The 21,715-nt window shown below is 45.1% G+C and overlaps 1 protein-coding gene across 1 annotated transcript in view; it reads right to left on the bottom strand.

Moving 5' to 3' along the window:
* The window catches only part of LOC134803416 (spectrin beta chain, non-erythrocytic 2), a 170,653-nt gene that overhangs the window by 40,475 nt on the left and 108,463 nt on the right, over window positions 1-21,715 (bottom strand). The window contains exons 59-67 of the mRNA XM_063776235.1: window positions 21,121-21,248; window positions 19,265-19,377; window positions 18,722-18,795; window positions 17,255-17,381; window positions 16,478-16,652; window positions 15,957-16,058; window positions 15,261-15,371; window positions 4,893-5,067; window positions 2,829-3,017 (exon numbers count right to left, since the gene is read on the bottom strand). Of these exons, the coding sequence (XP_063632305.1) occupies window positions 2,829-3,017; window positions 4,893-5,067; window positions 15,261-15,371; window positions 15,957-16,058; window positions 16,478-16,652; window positions 17,255-17,381; window positions 18,722-18,795; window positions 19,265-19,377; window positions 21,121-21,248 (1,194 nt within the window). The remainder of the gene's footprint in view (window positions 1-2,828; window positions 3,018-4,892; window positions 5,068-15,260; window positions 15,372-15,956; window positions 16,059-16,477; window positions 16,653-17,254; window positions 17,382-18,721; window positions 18,796-19,264; window positions 19,378-21,120; window positions 21,249-21,715) is intronic.

Genomic DNA, 21,715 nt, shown 5'->3' with positions numbered 1-21,715 from the left:
ACAAATTATTAATAATATGATAATATTAATTTGATTGATGTCATATTTGTCATAAGTCACTCGTATGGGCGTACACTAAGGTTGAGGTTGACATCACTTTTTATATTACTTCGTATAAAAACACGTAGGAATAACTGTATACCAACATGACAAACATAATTTAGATTACTTTACACCGAAACGAAACGAACCGAGAGTTGCCGAGAAATGGCCGATGTTCATACAATAAAGATTTTTATGAAAATTTCTTTTCCTTTTTGTAAATTAAATACGGGTCGAAAGCGGTAGTTTTTACGTTCTAGTTCTATTCCCATATTTAGATAATTGATTTGAACAGATTTTTCTTATCATACGTGCGTCGTATTCGAGAAACGTGTCAAAAACTTTTTTAGAAATTTGTAAGGCGCCATCTCGCTTCTTCCCTCGTTTTTTATCCCGTTCTGGTTGTTTAATTTTATATATATGATTGTTGTGTGTTATTGTGAATTCATTAACTCTTTCAATTCCACCCCCCTTTGCCCTCTCTTCAGGGACGACTTCCGACATAAAAACTATCCTATGTCCTTCCCCGGGACTCAAACCTCTATACCAAATTTCACCTAAATCGGTTCAGCAGCTTAAGCGTGAAGAGGTAACAGACAGACAGACAGACAGACAGACACACTTTCGCCTTTATAATATTAGTACGGATATACAAAAATGTAATAAAACGTTACCGCCGCGGCCTGGGCCCTGGCCAGCAGCGCGTCGATGCTGGGCTGCAGCGCGGAGAGCTCGCGCTGCTGCGCTTCGAGGCGGGTGCCGGCCGCCAGCGCCGAGTCCTCGTCGCGGCCGCACTCCGCCGCCTCCAGCACGCCCGCCACCTCAGCCATCTCGGAGATATATGACTTACCGCAGCGGCCTGGGCCCTGGCCAGCAGCGCGTCGATGCTGGGCTGCAGCGCGGAGAGCTCGCGCTGCTGCGCCTCGAGGCGGGTGCCGGCCGCCAGCGCCGAGTCCTCGTCGCGGCCGCACTCCGCCGCCTCCAGCACGCCCGCCACCTCAGCCATCTCGGAGATATATGACTTACCGCAGCGGCCTGGGCCCTGGCCAGCAGCGCGTCGATGCTGGGCTGCAGCGCGGAGAGCTCGCGCTGCTGCGCCTCGAGGCGGGTGCCGGCCGCCAGCGCCGAGTCCTCGTCGCGGCCGCACTCCGCCGCCTCCAGCACGCCCGCCACCTCAGCCATCTCGGAGATATATGACTTACCGCAGCGGCCTGGGCCCTGGCCAGCAGCGCGTCGATGCTGGGCTGCAGCGCGGAGAGCTCGCGCTGCTGCGCCTCGAGGCGGGTGCCGGCCGCCAGCGCCGAGTCCTCGTCGCGGCCGCACTCCGCCGCCTCCAGCACGCCCGCCACCTCAGCCATCTCGGAGATATATGACTTACCGCAGCGGCCTGGGCCCTGGCCAGCAGCGCGTCGATGCTGGGCTGCAGCGCGGAGAGCTCGCGCTGCTGCGCCTCGAGGCGGGTGCCGGCCGCCAGCGCCGAGTCCTCGTCGCGGCCGCACTCCGCCGCCTCCAGCACGCCCGCCACCTCAGCCATCTCGGAGATATATGACTTACCGCAGCGGCCTGGGCCCTGGCCAGCAGCGCGTCGATGCTGGGCTGCAGCGCGGAGAGCTCGCGCTGCTGCGCCTCGAGGCGGGTGCCGGCCGCCAGCGCCGAGTCCTCGTCGCGGCCGCACTCCGCCGCCTCCAGCACGCCCGCCACCTCAGCCATCTCGGAGATATATGACTTACCGCAGCGGCCTGGGCCCTGGCCAGCAGCGCGTCGATGCTGGGCTGCAGCGCGGAGAGCTCGCGCTGCTGCGCCTCGAGGCGGGTGCCGGCCGCCAGCGCCGAGTCCTCGTCGCGGCCGCACTCCGCCGCCTCCAGCACGCCCGCCACCTCAGCCATCTCGGAGATATATGACTTACCGCAGCGGCCTGGGCCCTGGCCAGCAGCGCGTCGATGCTGGGCTGCAGCGCGGAGAGCTCGCGCTGCTGCGCCTCGAGGCGGGTGCCGGCCGCCAGCGCCGAGTCCTCGTCGCGGCCGCACTCCGCCGCCTCCAGCACGCCCGCCACCTCAGCCATCTCGGAGATATATGACTTACCGCAGCGGCCTGGGCCCTGGCCAGCAGCGCGTCGATGCTGGGCTGCAGCGCGGAGAGCTCGCGCTGCTGCGCCTCGAGGCGGGTGCCGGCCGCCAGCGCCGAGTCCTCGTCGCGGCCGCACTCCGCCGCCTCCAGCACGCCCGCCACCTCAGCCATCTCGGAGATATATGACTTACCGCAGCGGCCTGGGCCCTGGCCAGCAGCGCGTCGATGCTGGGCTGCAGCGCGGAGAGCTCGCGCTGCTGCGCCTCGAGGCGGGTGCCGGCCGCCAGCGCCGAGTCCTCGTCGCGGCCGCACTCCGCCGCCTCCAGCACGCCCGCCACCTCAGCCATCTCGGAGATATATGACTTACCGCAGCGGCCTGGGCCCTGGCCAGCAGCGCGTCGATGCTGGGCTGCAGCGCGGAGAGCTCGCGCTGCTGCGCCTCGAGGCGGGTGCCGGCCGCCAGCGCCGAGTCCTCGTCGCGGCCGCACTCCGCCGCCTCCAGCACGCCCGCCACCTCAGCCATCTCGGAGATATATGACTTACCGCAGCGGCCTGGGCCCTGGCCAGCAGCGCGTCGATGCTGGGCTGCAGCGCGGAGAGCTCGCGCTGCTGCGCCTCGAGGCGGGTGCCGGCCGCCAGCGCCGAGTCCTCGTCGCGGCCGCACTCCGCCGCCTCCAGCACGCCCGCCACCTCAGCCATCTCGGAGATATATGACTTACCGCAGCGGCCTGGGCCCTGGCCAGCAGCGCGTCGATGCTGGGCTGCAGCGCGGAGAGCTCGCGCTGCTGCGCCTCGAGGCGGGTGCCGGCCGCCAGCGCCGAGTCCTCGTCGCGGCCGCACTCCGCCGCCTCCAGCGCCGCCCGCCGCGCGTCCAGCACGCCCGCCACCTCCGCCATCTCGGAGGATAACTATAACATATCGCTAACGTTCATATACTTGGTCAAGCAAATTTTGTCAGTAGCAAAGGCGGCCAGACCTTCCTCAAGAATCACTCTATCGATAGGTGAAAACCGCATGAAAATCCGTTCAATATTTTTTGAGTTTATCGCGAACATAAATACACATAAATAGACAGACGCGACGGAGGACTTTGTTTTATAAGGTGTACTCGTATAGGAGTTGGGAGAATGATTTTCGGGCGGTCGCCATGAGTCATGTATGTACTGTTATAGTGTAAATCTTTTGAACTGAGTTACTTAAAGAGTCTCAAGTATACAATACCATTGAGTGGTAAACCACAAATTAGGATAACCACCTCGTAGTAAAAGCAGATTATAATCGCCTTGAAATGTTAGTATAGATTAACGACTCTATTTCTTTAAACAATAGACTACAAAATACACTAACTAAATAATGGCTAACATATTTTTTTTGCATTTTGCACCAGACTACTTCTCTGTCGTGGCTAAGGTGGATATGACTACAAAAGATTGAATATTATATTATATTTTTAGACCACTTTAACCCCATTCAACAAGGAATAAGGTTAAAAATTAAATATACATGCAATGTACTTCTAACTTATATTGTAAGTAAACTGGTTGGCGCCTACGAGAACAAAAGCAGATAATAGGATTGTAATACAACAATGCCATTGTTAGTACAGGTAAGTTCAATAGTACATTATTGTCGAGGCTCGGAAGTAGCTAATTGCAGGCTGAGGATTCGTATTAAACGGACGACCTTGGGAGTCCGTTTAATTGAATCCAAAGCCAGCAAGTAGCCTTCCAGCCGAGTCATATATAGTGCTTTTCTCAAAAATGGTGCGAGAAATATACATATTTTAGAAATATTTTACAGAAGCAACGTTCTTACGTATATATTTTCACAGAAAAAAGTAGAAACAATTGAAAAAATTAGCTTTACCGCCTTTTTATTTTTTTAATAAAAAAATAGAAGTGTATTTTACTGCCGAAAATACGCCAACCTATTTGAGACAGCTGAATAGTCGCGGTACTCGCGGTACTAATCATCTGTTTGGCTGTTTAATGGGCCTGTGCCTTCATTTGATATGGCCATTTCAACTTTTAAAAAGTTTGGAACTCAACAAATAATGGAATTTGTATGCAACATTGCAGTCCCAAAATCGAGACTGCAATGTTTTTAACTTTTTAATTTTTGACTGACCATAAACTACGCGCTTCGCGACCTATTTTTTAGACGGCAAAGTCGACTTTGCCGTCCATTTTTGAGAAATAGTACATTATTGTCGAGGCTCGGAAGTAGCTACTTGCAGGCTGAGGATTCGTTTTAAACGGACGACCTTGGGAGTCCGTTTAATTGAATCCGAAGCCAGCAAGTAGCCTTCCAGCCGAGTCATATATAGTGCTTTTCTCAAAAATGGTGCAAGAAATATAAATATCATAGAAATATTTTACAAAAGCAACTTTCTTACGTATATATTTTCACAGAAAAAAGTAGAAACAATTGAAAAAATTAGCTTTGACGCCTTTTTATTTTTTTAATAAAAAAATAGAAGTGTATTTTTCTGCCGAAAATACGCCAACCTATTTGAGACAGCTAAATAGTCGCGGTACTAATCATCTGTTTGGCTGTTTAATGGGCCTGTGCCTTCATTTGATATGGCCATTTCAACTTTTAAAAAGTTTGGAACTCGACAAATAATGGAATTTGTATGCAACATTGCAGTCCCAAAATCGAGACTGCAATGTTTTTAACTTTTTAATTTTTGACTGACCATAAACTACGCGCTTCGCAACCTATTTTTTAAACGGCAAAGTCGACTTTGCCGTCCATTTTTGAGAAAAAACTTTTTGGTATACCTGCAGCAGGTCCTTCCTGGCCTGCAGGCGCAGCCCTCGGGCGGCGGCGGCGGCCTGCAGCGCGCTGAGCGCGGCGGCGAGGTCCCGCGCGCGCGCCTCGAGCGCGGCGCCGGCGAAGTGCCCGCGCCGCGCCAGCCCCACCGCGCGGCCGCACACGCCCTGCACCGTCGGCTCTCTGTCAACCGACCATATATTGTATTGTAATAATATATTCCGAGAGGGAAATTGTTTTGGATGTGAAGGTTTGATTTGAGTGATGCTTGATGCTTAAATAATGTTATTTTTCTTATTTCCTCGCTTGTATGGAAAAAAGCACTATACCGTAAAATGGAGTGAGTAGGTGCAAAACTGACATTCAAACCTCGATAACATTTTAGTTTTACATAATTATGCTGAATGGTGTATATAATAAATGTTCCGGACGTTTGTATTTTAGTTTTTATTTTATTTTGGGTAGTTCCATTTCATAACTTTGACGATAAACAGGAAATCCCACCTCACCCCGTAGTCCCTCGTATTTCGGGTGAGTTGGGTTTTCATACAAAGGTGATTTTGGAAGATTGTTGGATCGATTTTTTTTTAATATGAGTATTACTATAGCTCCACTTTAAATTGGAATACATTATTTTTATAGCAGTAGCCTTAAAATCCCATCTCACCCCCTGTACAATGCAAGCATCGCACATTTCTCGCGTCAGCATTAAATACAATGACTTTATAATAATTGCTGTATTTGCGATTACGCCATACATCGATTTATGAAGTAGTTTACGTTTATACGTGCTCCTAGCTAGTACTCATATACCTTGGTTATCAATAAATAAATATACCGAAATCAGTGTTTCCATCAAGATTGCAATCTACCATCAAGAATCATATCAACTCAGATGTACTATCCGTACATCTTATGGTCCTTCGAAGCTATCAGTGACTGTGACAGTGATTTCGTCCAAACGGCCTCCCACAAGCGGGTCTCACCGTGCGGATTGAACAGGCGCTGTGACTCATCCAGAGCCTGACTATATTCATTGTCATAGGAGAACAGCATCAGTTCATCATCGAATATATCAAGATTATCAAGAGACGTCTACAATCAAGCCAAGTAAGAGGAATCTCGAACTTGAAAAATCATCATTATCAGTGCTGCAGCAATTATCATCAATTTTAAATCAAGAAATCAATATCATTATCAAACATCAAAAATTAGTGGCCACAGTATTGTCAATAATTTGTTGATTAATACTTATTATCAATATCTACACCTATCCATCAATAAATCAAAAATCAAGATGAGTTTAGAAAAGGAAATGGAAGCGATTCGCAACGATCAAAATCAGCTCATGGCCAATATGAACAGGCTATTTGAGAACTACAAAAAAGATGGTCCAAGCCGCCGAACTGAGTCTAACATCAATAACAAGTTGACCGGCCTCGACGGATTCTGGCAAGAGTTTCAAAGCAATCATACAAGGTTGGTAGCATTCAAGAACGAGGAATGCACTTATTTTGCTGAAAAGACTTACAACAAAACCAAAGCCTTCTACGAATCAGCTCGGTCTGTATTGCTAGATCATTTGGATACAGCTAAAAGGGCTCCTCTATCACCGAGACCTAGGGCAATCTCACCGAAACCAGCAGAACGTTCAACACACCCATCGTCACCAATGCCCAATTGGTCCGAAGAAAAGTCAAATATTGAAGAAATGCATCCTGGGCCATCAAATCACCAGAGCCGCGACGTCCCTCAAGACAATCAATCTGAGAATCAGGAAAAGACGGCTACCCGGGCTCCAGTCAATCCAGGGTTCGCAATTCCACCTATTTTCAATTTCACTGAAAAACAAAGCGTTGACGCTGCCAAGTTGTCAGAGAAGATGAGAAAACAACAGAGCAACTTCAAGGCCTTCGCGCGTACTTTACATTACATAGACCTCTCCACCGTTAATGAAAAGTGGGAATTAGAAGATTTACTCAAATCAGTCCAGTCTCGTTGGACAACCATTGACACGCTTCACTGGGACATCGACAGTGAACTTTTCGAAGACGACGAAACCTACAATCAAACGTTCTACAAATATGAGAGGAAATTCCAAGACATCAAAAAATCGATCAATTCTAAAATATGGTCTATGGCTCACCGTGAGAAATCAACCCCCGTCATGGACATACCGCCGTTTAGTGGGAACTATCAACAGTGGGTTTCATTCAAGGATCTATTTAATGAAGCCATACATCATAATCGCTCCATGTCCAACGCACAAAAGATGCAGTTTTTGAAAAATAAGGTCAGAGGTGAAGCTGAAAAACTTATTCAACATCTCAACATCAGCTCAGAAAATTATGAGACCTGCTGGGAAATCTTAAACCACAGGTACAACAACACGAAACTGATTTTCACCGCCCACCTCAATAACCTGCTGTCGCTATCAACAATGCAACAACAATCATATCAACAAATCAAGCGTCTACATGACACCACCAACGAGTGCTTAAATGCCATCAGGAACCTCGGCGTGGACACCTCGTCATGGGATCCGCTTATCGCCCATATTTTATCACAAAAGTTGGACGCGGAAAGTCATACGGAATACGTCGAATCATTAAAGAACCCACGTGACTTGCCGACCTTAAAGGAATTTCTAGATTTCCTAGAAATGAAGTTTACATCATTTGAAGCCAGCCGCCGCAAGTTGGACACACCAAAAACATCCCAACAATCAGAAGCATCAAGAAAGCCTTATTACAAATCATTTGTAGGCATAAAAGATTCATCATTATCACAAAATAAATCAAATGATGTTAAATCAAGTTATTATCAAAGAAAACATTGCCCAGTTTGTAATAAGAATCATGGCATATTTAATTGCGAAACATTTCAAAGTGCAAAGCCAGAACGCAAATGGAGCATTATTGCAAGTTTGAATTTATGCAAAAATTGCCTTTACAATCACTACGACAAGGAATGTTTTTCAACAAGTCGATGCCGCACATGCCAAGAAAGACATAATACACTCGTGCATGATGCCTACAGTCAGAAACAAGATACTTCCGATCTACTTAGTAAACGGAAAACTGTTGCAACTATTACGCAAGAATGTAATAAAAATATAGAAGTTTTATTACCTACCGCCCTCATCAAGGCAAGGGCAGTAGATGGAACTTATCACATTTTGAGAGCATTTATTGATCCTGGAGCGCAGATGTCATTGATCACGGAAGCTGCGGCTCAACTTCTACAACTACCCCGAGAAAGCTGTAACGACACTATGTATGGCCTCGGCATTAGTGGAAACACCTGCAACGGCGTAATAAACGTCACCATGTCATCAATGGACTGTGACTTTCAATTTAACGGCGAGTTATTTATCATGAATAAACTCACTCTTCCCCTACCGAATCAAACCTTCGTCAAACCCGATCTGTCGTACTTAAGAGGACTTCCACTGGCTGACCCGGATTACAACATCAGCCGCCCTATCGACATAATCTTGGGAACAGAAATCTACGCTAAATTCGTCCAAAATGGAACCATAATAGAAGGCGATGACCTCCCTGTAGCTCAAAAAACGAAACTTGGGTACATCATAAACGGAAAGGTCCCATTGCCATCGTATCAATGCTGCACCGTCGTCAACAACATGAATGATATCTCGCGCTTTTGGACCATAGAAGACATCAATGAAGCATCAAGTTTGTCATCAGAAGATCAACATTGTATAAACTTCTACCGCGAAACTACATTTCGACAAGAAGACGGAAGATACGTCGTTCGATTGCCGTTGAAGCCAGAGAAGGAAAATGCTCTAGGACGCTCCAAGAACATTGTCATAGCACAGTTCAGGCAACTCGAGATCAAGTTTCGAAAGGATCAAAATATCGAAAGAGAGTACAAGAAGTTTATTCAAGAATACATAAGTTTGGGCCATATGCGCGAATGTACAGACGAAATCGACGGCCCACCCAATTCAACACAAGAGTGCTTCTTGCCACATCACTGCGTGCAAAGGCCTGAGTCAGCAACTACATCTCTTAGAGTCGTGTATAATGCGTCTGCCAAAACGTCAAATGGGACAAGTCTGAACGACATCATGTACAGCGGACCCAATTTACAACACGACTTATTGTCACTCATCATTAAGTGGAGACAATATAAGGTCGCGTACGTTGCAGACATAGAAAAAATGTTTAGAATTATTGGTATAAACATTCAAGATCAAAAATATCAGAAGATCATTTGGAGAGACAATGAACATCAAAGGTTTCGTGAATACGCATTAACGACCACAACCTACGGCACCAAGGCTGCCCCCTGGTTAGCCATGATGACGTTAACACAGCTGGCCAAGGACGAACGCCACAATTATCCTGAAGCGGCTAAAGTCGTAGAAGAGAGTTTTTACATGGATGACCTTCTACACGGCTGTCACGACCTCGAATCAGCGAAGAAAATGAAACAAGATTTGATCGAATTATTAAAATCAAGAGGGTTCAATCTTCGAAAATGGGCATCAAACACGCCCGAACTACTGCAAGGAGCTAGCAAGTCTCAAGATCAGCAACAAACATTCGAATTCAAAGATCAAGAAACAACGAAAACGCTGGGTCTACGATGGCACCCGCAGGAAGATCTATTTACTTTTCAACTAAAAATTGCACCACTATCAAATCAAACATCGATCACAATGACGAAGAGAGAGTTACTGTCAAGTATAGCGAAAGTATTCGACCCACTTGGGTGGCTATCGCCAGTAACCACGAAATTGAAGTTACTGTTTCAAAATGTCATATCAAATGACATCGGATGGAACGATCAAGTACCCCATAATATCAAGAAGGAATGGTACACAATTTCACAAGACCTACAAACTATCAAAGACATCAAAATTCCGCGTTGGCTAAATACCTACAAGAATCAAGACCTTGAACTACACGGTTATTGCGATGCATCGAGGAAAGCATACGCGTGCGCAATCTACTGCCGTGTGATCCGTACCGACAACAAACAATCAACGTCGCCGCCGGTACTGATAGCAGCAAAATCAAGACTCGTACCATCGAAAAAAGCTGTGACCTTGCCGAGATTAGAACTGTGTGCAGCTCTACTTCTATCAGCCCTCATGGAGAAGGTCAAGCAATCCCTATCAGAAAACAAAATCAAATTGGTCTGCTGGTCTGACAGTACAGCTGTTTTGGGCTGGCTAAATGGCGAACCTAGCAAATGGAAGCCATTTATAGCTAACAGGGTTACGCAAATTACAAAAATCATACCGCCGACTTGTTGGAACTACGTCAAGTCCGAAGAAAACCCGGCCGACTGCGCTAGTCGCGGAATCACGACCCAGCAATTACTAAAACATCCTCTTTGGTGGAATGGTCCAAACTGGCTATCATCATACAGTGAAAATCAAGAAAGGCCCACATTCACTACCGATCAAGAGGTTAAAACATCAAAACAATGCCACGCGGTAACATGTAAACAAACAGACGGGGACATTATTAATGAATTAATAAGCAAGCATAGCAACTTGACACATTGCACCCGCGTGCTCGCATGGATACTACGAGTGGCCTCGCGGCGTCAGCAGTTCTCGAGTTACCTAACAGCTGACGAGATAAGAAGCGCTAAAAATAGAATTATCAAGTACGTGCAACAAAAAGAGTTTTCAAATGAAATCATCAATTTGAAAACAAATCAATCAGTGGATTTAAAGAGCAGTATTTTGAAATTAAGACCTTTCCTGGATCAACATGGAATGTTACGCGTTCGAGGACGACTTCATAACGCACACATCAGCTGGGAAATGAAGCACCCTCTTATTATTCCACATAGAGGTCGCCTGACGGAGCTGCTTATAGATCAAGCACATAAAGCTGTTTTGCACGGAACCGCCAAACTCACACACGCCAAGCTACGAGAATCAGTGTGGATTGTAGGAGGTAATAGAGCTACGAAAAATCTCCTACGCCGTTGCATAACGTGCCTTAAGCAGAAACCTCCAAAACTATCACAACTCATGGGGGACTTACCTGAGTCAAGGTCAAATCCATCAAGGCCATTTTATAATACCGGTGTGGACTATACAGGATACGTATCAGTGAAGGCAAGCAAGGGTCGCGGCATCAAAACAACTAAGGGCTACATTGCTGTGTTTGTCTGCATGGCGACAAAGGCAGTGCACTTAGAGCTAGTTTCAGACCTAAGCTCGGAATCATTTCTGGCCGCTCTACGGAGAATGTCCGCCCGGCGTGGAGCACCCCGTCACATCTTCAGTGACAATGGCACAAATTTTACTAAAGCCAACAAAGCAATTAAAAGGGAGTATGAAGAGATCACTGCCTCGCTAGATGAATCATTTTTTAAAGCAATCAGCGACATGAACATCAGCTGGCACTTCAATGCACCTTCGTGGCCCAGCGCGGGCGGCCTATGGGAAGCGGCCGTCAAAAGCCTCAAACATCATCTTCACCGAGTGCTGGGAGAACAGCACCTAACCTTCGAAGAATTTTCGACTCTATTGGCACAGATAGAGGGTTGTTTAAATGCACGTCCACTGTGTGCATTGACCGAGGACCCTGACGACTTGGATTATATCACACCGGCACACTTTTTAGCAAGTGGTCCGACTCTCCACATCGTTGAGACTGAAAGGGACGAGCGTACACGGTGGCGCCTAACACAGAAAATATTCCAAGATATATGGAAAAAATGGCAAACTGAATACCTGTGTCAGTTACAATCACGCTGTAAATGGACGCAACCCAAGCCAAACATTGAAATCGGCGACGTCGTAATCATTCACGACGCAAATTTACCTGCCGGCAAGTGGGCTCTTGGCAGAGTATCAAATGTTCATGCAGGAAAGGACGGCCTTGTCCGTGTCGCTTCAGTAAAGACAAAAAATTCAATAATCAAACGGCCCATCATCAAGCTGTCAAAACTGCCAGTATCAGAAAACGAATCATCAACCAGTGAAGATCAGAAAAAAGATACATCGGCCACGCCCCCTGCAAGACAAACAAAGCAAAGAAAACCAGCAAATTCCAAATTCATTGGTTACATCACTATGGCGCTTATGATGTTTATGTTATTTATATCGCCGGCGCAATGCACTCATGACGTATCACGTTTCAAAGAGGGACAAGGCATTTACTTTGATAAAATAACAAATATGAAATTGGCCCGAGACGAGTGGAAACTTGTAGTTTATTATGACATCAATCCATACTGGGAAGGATCAGAACTATTTTCCAAATACATCAAGCACTTGGAAAATATGTGTCACGCCATCGAACATAAACAACAGTGTAACATCGTACTCAATCAATTGCGACACGCCTTTTCGGAATTAAAATACTACGACAGCATGCTACTCGGTCAACGTGTCGAATCACCACGAAAGAAGAGAGCATTCTTCAATGGCGTCGGCAACCTCGCTCACAGCCTATTCGGCGTGCTCGACGATCAGTTCGCCGAACAATATCAGAAGGACATCGACCTGACCAGAGCTAATGAAAAACATTTGGCACAATTATGGAGAAATCAAACCTCGGTTATAGAAGCGGAAGCCAATCTACTAAAGAGAGTTGAAACATCAATGCAAAATCAGCACAAAACTTTCAACCAACACATAAACAACATCGAGATGAGCCTTAACAAACAGGCTACCGAAATTCAAGAATCAACCCAAATAAATGAAATCACCGTGTCATCAATCATCGCTAATAACATACTCGTAAACCTGAAGAGCATACAAGACACTTTATTGGACACCATCGCTAACGTCATTTACGGCAAATTCAACGTTCACCTCTTGACACCACAACAGTTGAAAGATGAGCTGAATATCATAGCCGGGCAGATGCCAAAGGATTTGACTCTACCCTGCGAAAACATCAACACCGATCTACCCAAACTATATCAATTAATGAAGGTGCGAACAAGAATGACCCGCCAGTACCTTATCTTTGAAATCAAGATTCCCTTAGTTTTTCAAGATGTGTACGAACTCTTCAGATTAATATCAATTCCACGTCAAGTTGGAAAAAATATGATCAAAATACGACCTATAGCGCATCAAGTGGCTATAAATATCAAAAAAGAATCGTATATACCTATGTTGGATGAAACCGTAAAGAAATGCTCGCACTACGATTCTAATACTCTTATTTGTACGGTACAAGGTCCAATTTATCAACTAAAGTCTGACTCACGCCTCTGCATTGCCGATCAAGTTTCAAACGAGTGCTCAGCGGACTCTGACACTTGCCACAACATATGGACGGAACTAAGCACTATGAATACATACCTATTCTTTTGTTGTGACGAATGCACGGCGAGAATCATATGCGGACAGGAGGTCAAGGCCGAGCATCTAAATAAGGCAGGAATCATAACCCTTCAAACAGAGTGCGTGTTAAATGGAGACGCCTTTACCATATTTCCACAGAAGAAACATTCGAACGACATCAAAACACAAGCAACAGTTGTTAAGTTCGACGTGCCCTCCATAAACAACGTTATAAACTTAACAGTACCAGTCTTACAAGGCGAATCAAATGCTCTTGAAAACAATGACAAATATTTCAAGGTCATCAAAGACCAAATCGAACACATGAAGAACGAGGGAGCGCTATCAGACAGAATCAACTACCACGACGTTCATCATTACACAGTAATTTACGTGGTCCTGGGCATAGTCATCGTGTTAGCAGCACTGTACGTGCGCCGCTGCATTCGACGCCGTCAACTCGTCGCGCGCCTCACCCCTTCGTTCGCCGCCGCCGCCCCCCGGGAGAGCGGTCGCAGACCGACCTCGATGTCATCCACATCGCGCAGCTCCATTCCATCAGCGACCGAGCACAACCACAGCGGACAACCCCGTGAGAGACAAGATCATCGCGTCGCGGCAACTGCGCTCAACTCTACAAATACTTCTATGTTTAGGGGATTTACTTCTATCAAATAATTTCAGTTTCAAATTATTTCACTACATCAATCAGTTTTATATAAAAATATCTCAGCATCTCTTATCAACTTCTCATCTCCTGGCCGGGAATATGTACAATGCAAGCATCGCACATTTCTCGCGTCAGCATTAAATACAATGACTTTATAATAATTGCTGTATTTGCGATTACGCCATACATCGATTTATGAAGTAGTTTACGTTTATACGTGCTCCTAGCTAGTACTCATATACCTTGGTTATCAATAAATAAATATACCGAAATCAGTGTTTCCATCAAGATTGCAATCTACCATCAAGAATCATATCAACTCAGATGTACTATCCGTACACCCCCCTTTCATTCCTTCTCTCCCCATTCATAACCCAACTCTCCCTGCGAACCCTACTCACCCCATTTTACGGTAGTTCGTTTTTTTAGCATCAGAAATAAGGTAAACAATCTTGATGTGTCTTTTTATTGAAAGACACCTTTTAAAAATAAGTCACGGCAAATATGTAACAATTATGAATCTAATACCATATATTCTTCTGCTTTCATAAGTAATAGTTACTGATTTTTAAAAAGCGTTTTTCAATAAAAGACATGTCAAGATAGCTTTGTCGGACTCTGCTTCGCATCGTCCACGGATACTCATCCACGGATTACCATTTCCCGGCCTCTGCAAGAATGTACTAATTTATTGGTTTACGAATTGTCATCAAGAGAGAAAAAGTCACTACCATTTTAAATTTATTCAACTCAAATTATATTCTATTCAAAACAGGCTAATGAAAAAAAAAGTAATGAATGTATGCCACACATGAGTGTAAACGTACCGTGCCATCAGCTCTGCCTCCAGCGCCAGGTGTTTCTTGAGCAGCGCCTGCGTCTCCTGCAGCGTGGAGCCGGTGTCCTGCAGCGCCGCCACAGGCTCCACCATCCTAAGTAATGAATGTATGCCACACATGAGTGTAAACGTACCGTGCCATCAGCTCTGCCTCCAGCGCCAGGTGTTTCTTGAGCAGCGCCTGCGTCTCCTGCAGCGTGGAGCCGGTGTCCTGCAGCGCCGCCACAGGCTCCACCATCCTAAGTAATGAATGTATGCCAGACATGAGTGTAAACGTACCGAGCCATCAGCTCTGCCTCCAGCGCCAGGTGTTTCTTGAGCAGCGCCTGCGTCTCCTGCAGCGTGGAGTCGGTGTCCTACAGCGCCGCCACAGGCTCCACCATCCTAAGTAATGAATGTATGCCACACATGAATGTAAACGTACCGAGCCATCAGCTCTGCCTCCAGCGCCAGGTGTTTCTGGAGCAGCGCCTGCGTCTCCTGCAGCGTGGAGCCGGTGTCCTGCAGCGCCGCCACAGGCTCGCGCTTCATCCTAAATAATGAATGTATGCCACACATGAGTGTAAACGTACCGCGCCATCAGCTCTGCCTCCAGCGCCAGGTGTTTCTTGAGCAGCGCCTGCGTCTCCTGCAGCGTGGAGCCTGTGTCCTGCAGCGCCGCCACAGGCTCGCGCTCCACCATCCTAAGGTACAGTACAATTTTTAGCTTAAACACACACAAATACGCAAAAACCGGCCAGGGGCGAGTCGGACTCACGCACGAAGGGTTACGCATCTTACTCAATGTATCTTTGGTGGGTATATAAAATAAATGTTAAATATGTATATAAAATAGACATCAGTCTGCGTCGGATCACCAACGCGAGTGCTCTTTGAAAATGCTTCTCGTTAGCAATCATCGCCTCTATGTATATATATGTATATAATGTGAGTAACCCAATTTAATATATTGAATATGTCAGTGTCTCAATGAATTAAAAACTGAGTTGGAGACCTTTCAAAGAGACTCAGGGACGCAACTGGGGACCCAAGAGCTGGCAGTTACCTCGCTCAACGCTTCAGTCTGGCAATTCAGCGGGGTAACGCAGCCAGCATCTTGGGGACCTTGCCGCAGGGGACTTTTTAGATTTAGTTTAGTTTACTTTTATTTTATTTTAGAAGCTTGTATTTAACATTAGACTGTATTATTTTTGTGAATAAATAGAATAATATTATAAAGGAAAAACACACAATATACAATTAATAAAGTATGTGTGACGTGAACGCACCATCTCATCTCCTCGTCGGCGTCGCGGTCCCAGCGGTGCAGCAGCGCAGCATCCTCCAGGTTATCCCTCCTGATCTGCATCGGCTCCTGCAGCTGCCGGTACCTGCCAAACGAACATTTATAATTAAAATTTTTAACAAGCAGAAACGTCTGCGAACGATGCTTAAGCTTAGAATAAATTTAAAAGTGGAAAAATTACTGTCTTGGTTGAGACTTGAACTCACGGCCTCTGGATTGATACTCCAGCGCTCTGCCATCTGAGCCACCAAGACCTCATCCATAGCCAATTGTCGGTGTTGTCGGTCACGTGCACTCACCGCTTGACAGCCTCGTCGGCCTTGGCGAGTATCTCCTGCGCCATGAAGTGTCGGCTGTCGGGGAGCTGTCGCGCGTTGACGGCCAGTTGCGTCGCCGCGTAGCTCTTGTCCACTTATTACACGTGTACTCACTTAAATGAATATATCTCGTGGTTTAAAAAGTTTAGTCGGCCAATTGTCGGTGTTGTCGGTCACGTGCACTCACCGCTTGACAGCCTCGTCGGCCTTGGCGAGTATCTCCTGCGCCATGAAGTGTCGGCTGTCGGCGAGCTGTCGCGCGTTGTCGGCCAGTTGCGTCGCCGCGTCGCTCTTGCCGGCCACCTGTTGTTCCAGGCGTGTGTGGCGCTTCAGTAAGGCCGTTACGGATGCTAGGTCCTTGCCTGCACAAAGACATATAGTTAGACAAAAACATAAAAAGACAAAAAAATTAGACATAGAGATGGACCGGGAAGTTTAAGTAATATATGTTTTTGTGTTAATAATTACATATTTTAATTGTAATATATAATGTCAATGAGTAATAAAGTAAAGTTCTTGAATTTCTTTATCATTATAATCTAATTTAATGGTCATGTAATAATTAACTACTTATTTAGTAAATAAATAAATACAATAACTATGTACTGTTAGACAAAATATTGTTGGCAATTAAAAATATACAAGCGCCTTTCCGCAAACAAACAATAAAATACTTAGGTAGGTACCTATAATTTCAGACAACAATCAGCTTCATCGGGTTAAAAAAATGCATTTGTATCAGTATGTAGTGCTTAAAAAGGCTACCTATTTAGAACGTTCGTCGTTGATTTTGTTCAAAATATTCAAAGTAACTTTTAAAGTCACTACCATTATCCTGGTCACGGCACCAAATTGTAAATCCACTTATATTACACTCCTAAATTCATTATAGTTGCGCTAGGTGTAATATAATAGAAATAAAGTTCATTTGCTCGTTTCGGAGTTGTAAAGTATAGTATCTCACCGTGATCCTCGCTGAGTAGTTGTGACTCGACGTCATCAAGCCACGCCGTGAAATCGTCTAGTCCTCGCAAGTATATACGGGCTTGGTACGCCTCCTGCAGCCGCTCGCGACGGAGTTTCACTGCAGACTGGAATGGAATCAATCAATCATTTATTGCACCATGGTAAAAACGAGAGGTGTTACAACATTTATACAAGTACCTCATGGACCATAAAAGGGTATGACACACATTTCCTTAAACTAACATTTATAATATTTACATTTTTCATGCAATAAAGCACAAAAAGTAGCATCGTATTCAATGATATAAATAGAATTAAGTACCTATATTACATAATAAAGCTATCTGCGAAGAAATCATTAATACAGTAATACACGTTTCTCGCAAGAAACCATTTCAATCTTTTTGCTGCTGCATAAAGAGGGCTTGTCCTATATATTTGTAATTTAGGCGCGGGTAGCTCAAGTTTGTATTTTAGCCTTCGATTTGGTAGCTGTTTGAACAACTGTATGTTTGTGTAATTCATGTAGTGGAATTCACAAGTCAATAAGGGCTCATTTAGATGGTGCGAGAACTCGCATGCGAGTTTCATTACATTGCGTTATTTGATCGGTCGGCTGAATTGATGTCACCTCAATAGTCCGCAATGTAACTAAAATCGTACACGAGTTCGCGCGCCATCTAAATGAGCCCTTAGGCTGCATTCTTAGACTAAGCTTTGTTTTTTTTTAAACCATAACCATAGTGCTACGTCTGCGAGGCATTTATGCATTTTCAGTGCCAAGTCGATGCAAAATTGACGTCGTCGAAGCCCTATAATCCAGATTTTATAGCAAATTAAATTGGGGATACCAATAGGGGAAATCAAACTGCCACGTTCCCTGCAACTCGATCTCAGACTGACAGACTAAAAGGAAACCGACGACCGGTCTGGCCTAGTGGGTAGTGACCCTGCCTATGAAGCCGATGGTCCCGGGTTCGAATTCCGGTAAGGGCATTTATTTGTGTGATGACACAGATATTTGTTCCTGAGTCCTGGTTGTTTTCTATGTATTTGAGTATTTATATATTATATTATATATATCGTTGTCTAAGTACCCACAACACAAGCCTTCACGAGCTTACCGTGGGGCTTAGTTTCGTTTTCGTTTCCTGTAAAAATGTCCTATCATATTTATTTATTTAAAAAAAAAACCGGGTCTCATAAAAAGGTTAAGGACGAACTAAAATATCGTACAGTCAACTGTAAAAATAAAGGTGCACAAATCATCTCAAAAATATGTCCCATAGCTCTTATGTCAGCGAATTAAGTACTATGGGACATATTTTTGAATAATTTGGCTACACCCATATTTTTACAGTTGACTGTACAAACAGCAACACTCTCAACTATCCATCGGTGAGGTTGACGAACTACCAGGTTGACGAACTGTCAGTTAACAGCGTGGGCTGATGTGGGACGGTACCTGAAGCTCTCGCCACTGGTTCTCCAACTCTTCCACGTGTGTGGAGATCTCCTGGGACGCGTAGTGCTTCGCTTCTGTTAACAACATATCATTTATTTTAGAGCAGGGGTCTTTCTGAGGCGCAATATGGCCCTCAGGTAAAAAAGTTTGGAGACCCCTGTTTTAGGGAAACAAATCTCCCCGACCACATAAGTTCTTTACGCTTGAACTAAGGAATCGATTTATACAGTGCTGCTCAGTAAATTAAAACAATTAAGGGGTCCTCATTAAGTGTACCTTACAAAAAAAACAACGGGTTGCACTCCGGGAGTGCCGGCAGAAGTGAAAACTCAATTACATTGTAACAGTTTTTCGATCAGGTCACGTGTCCTAACGTGACCTCTCGCGAGTTTAACATTTTTCCCCATCACAGAAAGTGCACAGCGCCGCTGAAGAAGTTTTCACTTCAATAAATCCTAAAAATTGCTCGGAGCAATGCTGAGCCGAGCGGACCCGAGTTTGCCCGAAGTCAGGAGTGTCTCCCCACTGGTATGACGACCGTACCTATGAGCTCCTCGCCGCGGTTGGCCACGTCGTCTATCCGCTTCTTGTTGGACGCCAGCTCGGATTCGAAGGCGGCGTGCTTCTGAATCTTGCTCTGAAGATTTGACAGTTCTCTGTACACATAAACACATTATTAGAGATGCCACGAATATTCGGCAACTATTCGGTATTCGGTCTATTCGGCCACTTTGCTGAATATTCGGTATTCGGCCGAATGATGCCTACTATTCGGCCGAATACAGAATATCTGTTGCATCTAACTAAAAAGAAAAATTACACAAAAAAAAACTAGATATAAATATATTTAAAATGTATTCTTGGAAAGTAGCTAAATACGAAGGCATGTTTTTGAGCATTTGTTGATTACAAAATATTTTATTTTTTATCATGGGTCTGATTTGATCGACTCTAAGTACATTCATTAATTCTGTTCAACATAAAAATAAATCTTAGCAAACGTTGTGCTTTGTTGGCGAACAGTTTTCATAATAATTGTGAATCAAAATGTTCGCATGTCATGCCGAATATTCGGTCGCCGAATATTCGGTATTCGGCCGAGAGAGGGGCCGGGACATCTCTAGTGAATATGGTATTTGTCAATTTTTATGAATGGTATCAATCGATCAGGTTTGTTTTGAGGATCAAATGTCTGTAAAGTCGGACCAAGAATAGTCTGCAGCGGATTTGATAGCCCACGCAGTGCAAGTGTCATTTATACGTCATAATTTCATAGAAGTTGACGTTTAAAATAACACGTGCACTGCGTGGGCTATCAAACCCGCTGCAGACTTTTGATGGACTGACTTTATGGGACCCATCGTCATAAAGCAATACAAAAGTTGACAGTTACTTTAAAAAGCTTGTATCCCGCAACGAGTGGTGTATTCCATACGCCGAAATATTTTGTATGATTAAAATTTTAATTGTATTTCTAAGCAAAATTTATCTCAATATACTTCTAAGGTTCTAAGCTAACCACCGTTTAAATATTCGCCCGTATTGGATTTACACACTGTATATGTACTTGGTCAAGCAAATCTTGTCACTAGTAAAAGGCGGCAAATTTGAATAATCGCGGGTTAGCAACATTATTTTCGAATAATTTCAAAATCGCGTGTCATCTGTGTTTTATCTGTGGAATGTGGATCGTGAATGACAGCCATCTTGTTTGTTTACATTCTGAATCGTTGCTATTTCAAGATGAATTTCTGCTGTCACCATTAAATACCGATATATTAAATAAGATTGTGCATGAACTGAAGCAAAGTCAAGGTGCCTACAATGTACAATCAGCTCGTTGATCGTAAGTATTTGTAAAATTTGAGATTATGATAATTATATGTTTTGGTTCGATGTACATTGCTACTTTTCTTAGCGCAATACCGTAAAACGGGGTGAGTAGGTTTCGCGGGGAGCTATGGGTTATGAATGGGGAGAGAAGGATTGAGAGGGGGGTGAGGTGGGTTTTTAAGGCTACTGCTACAAAAATAATGTATTCCAATTTAAAATGGAGCTATAGTAATATTCATAATTAAAAAAAATCGATCCAACAATCTTTCAAAATCACCTTTGTATGAAAAACCCTCTCACCCCAAATACGAGGCACTACGGGGTGAGGTGGGTTTTCCACTTTATCGTCAAAGTTATGAAATGGAACTACCCAAAATAAAATACAAACGTCCGAACCACTTATTATATACACCATTCAGTTTTCACATGTAAAAATAAAATTTTATCGAGGTTTGAAAGTCAAATTTCACCCAACTCACCCCATTTTACGGTACTACTCTTTGAGTGTTGCCCTACTTCACTTTGCTGTACATTGCTACTGACATACTTTGCTTGACAGACTATACCTGTAGTTATGGTCGGTGGCGGTCTGCATCTTGAGCGCGATCCACTCCTGCTCGTGTTCCAGGTCGCGCAGGAACTCCAGCAGCTGCTTGGACTGCTGCAGCGTGACGCCGCGAGCGCGGCACGACTCCTGCACCAGAGATAAATACATACATTTACACACACACACATCACTGGCTCAGTGACCCAAAGAGGATCTTGGCCTCTGACACAAGAGAGCGCCACTCTGTCCTATTCTGCGCCACTTCACGCCAGTTGGGTATTCCGAGGGCGGACAGGTCTTTTTGGGATTCGTCACTCCAGCGGTATCTGGGACGCCCCGACGGACGTTTTCCCCCCGGGTGCCCCACATACGCTCTTCTCACAGCACGATCCTCCCCCATCCTCTCCAGGTGACCAAGCCAGCGGAGTCGTGTGGCTTTGATCTCGCCAATTATATTAGGCATCGCAACCAGCTCCTCATACATACATTTAATTTATTATTATTATTGGGAGCCTATAATGTCCCACTGCTGGGCAAAGGCCTCCCCCCACTTTTTCCAGTCTTCCCGATCCTGTGCAGTCTCTGGCCATTCCTTTAAAAATACATTTAAAAGT

The sequence above is a fragment of the Cydia splendana genome, chromosome 26, assembly GCF_910591565.1.
Source record: "Cydia splendana chromosome 26, ilCydSple1.2, whole genome shotgun sequence".
In the NCBI taxonomy this organism is placed as follows: Eukaryota; Metazoa; Arthropoda; class Insecta; order Lepidoptera; family Tortricidae; genus Cydia; species Cydia splendana.
The sequence above is the reverse complement of the archived record's forward strand: the minus strand, read 5'-3'. Positions and strand labels throughout refer to the sequence as shown.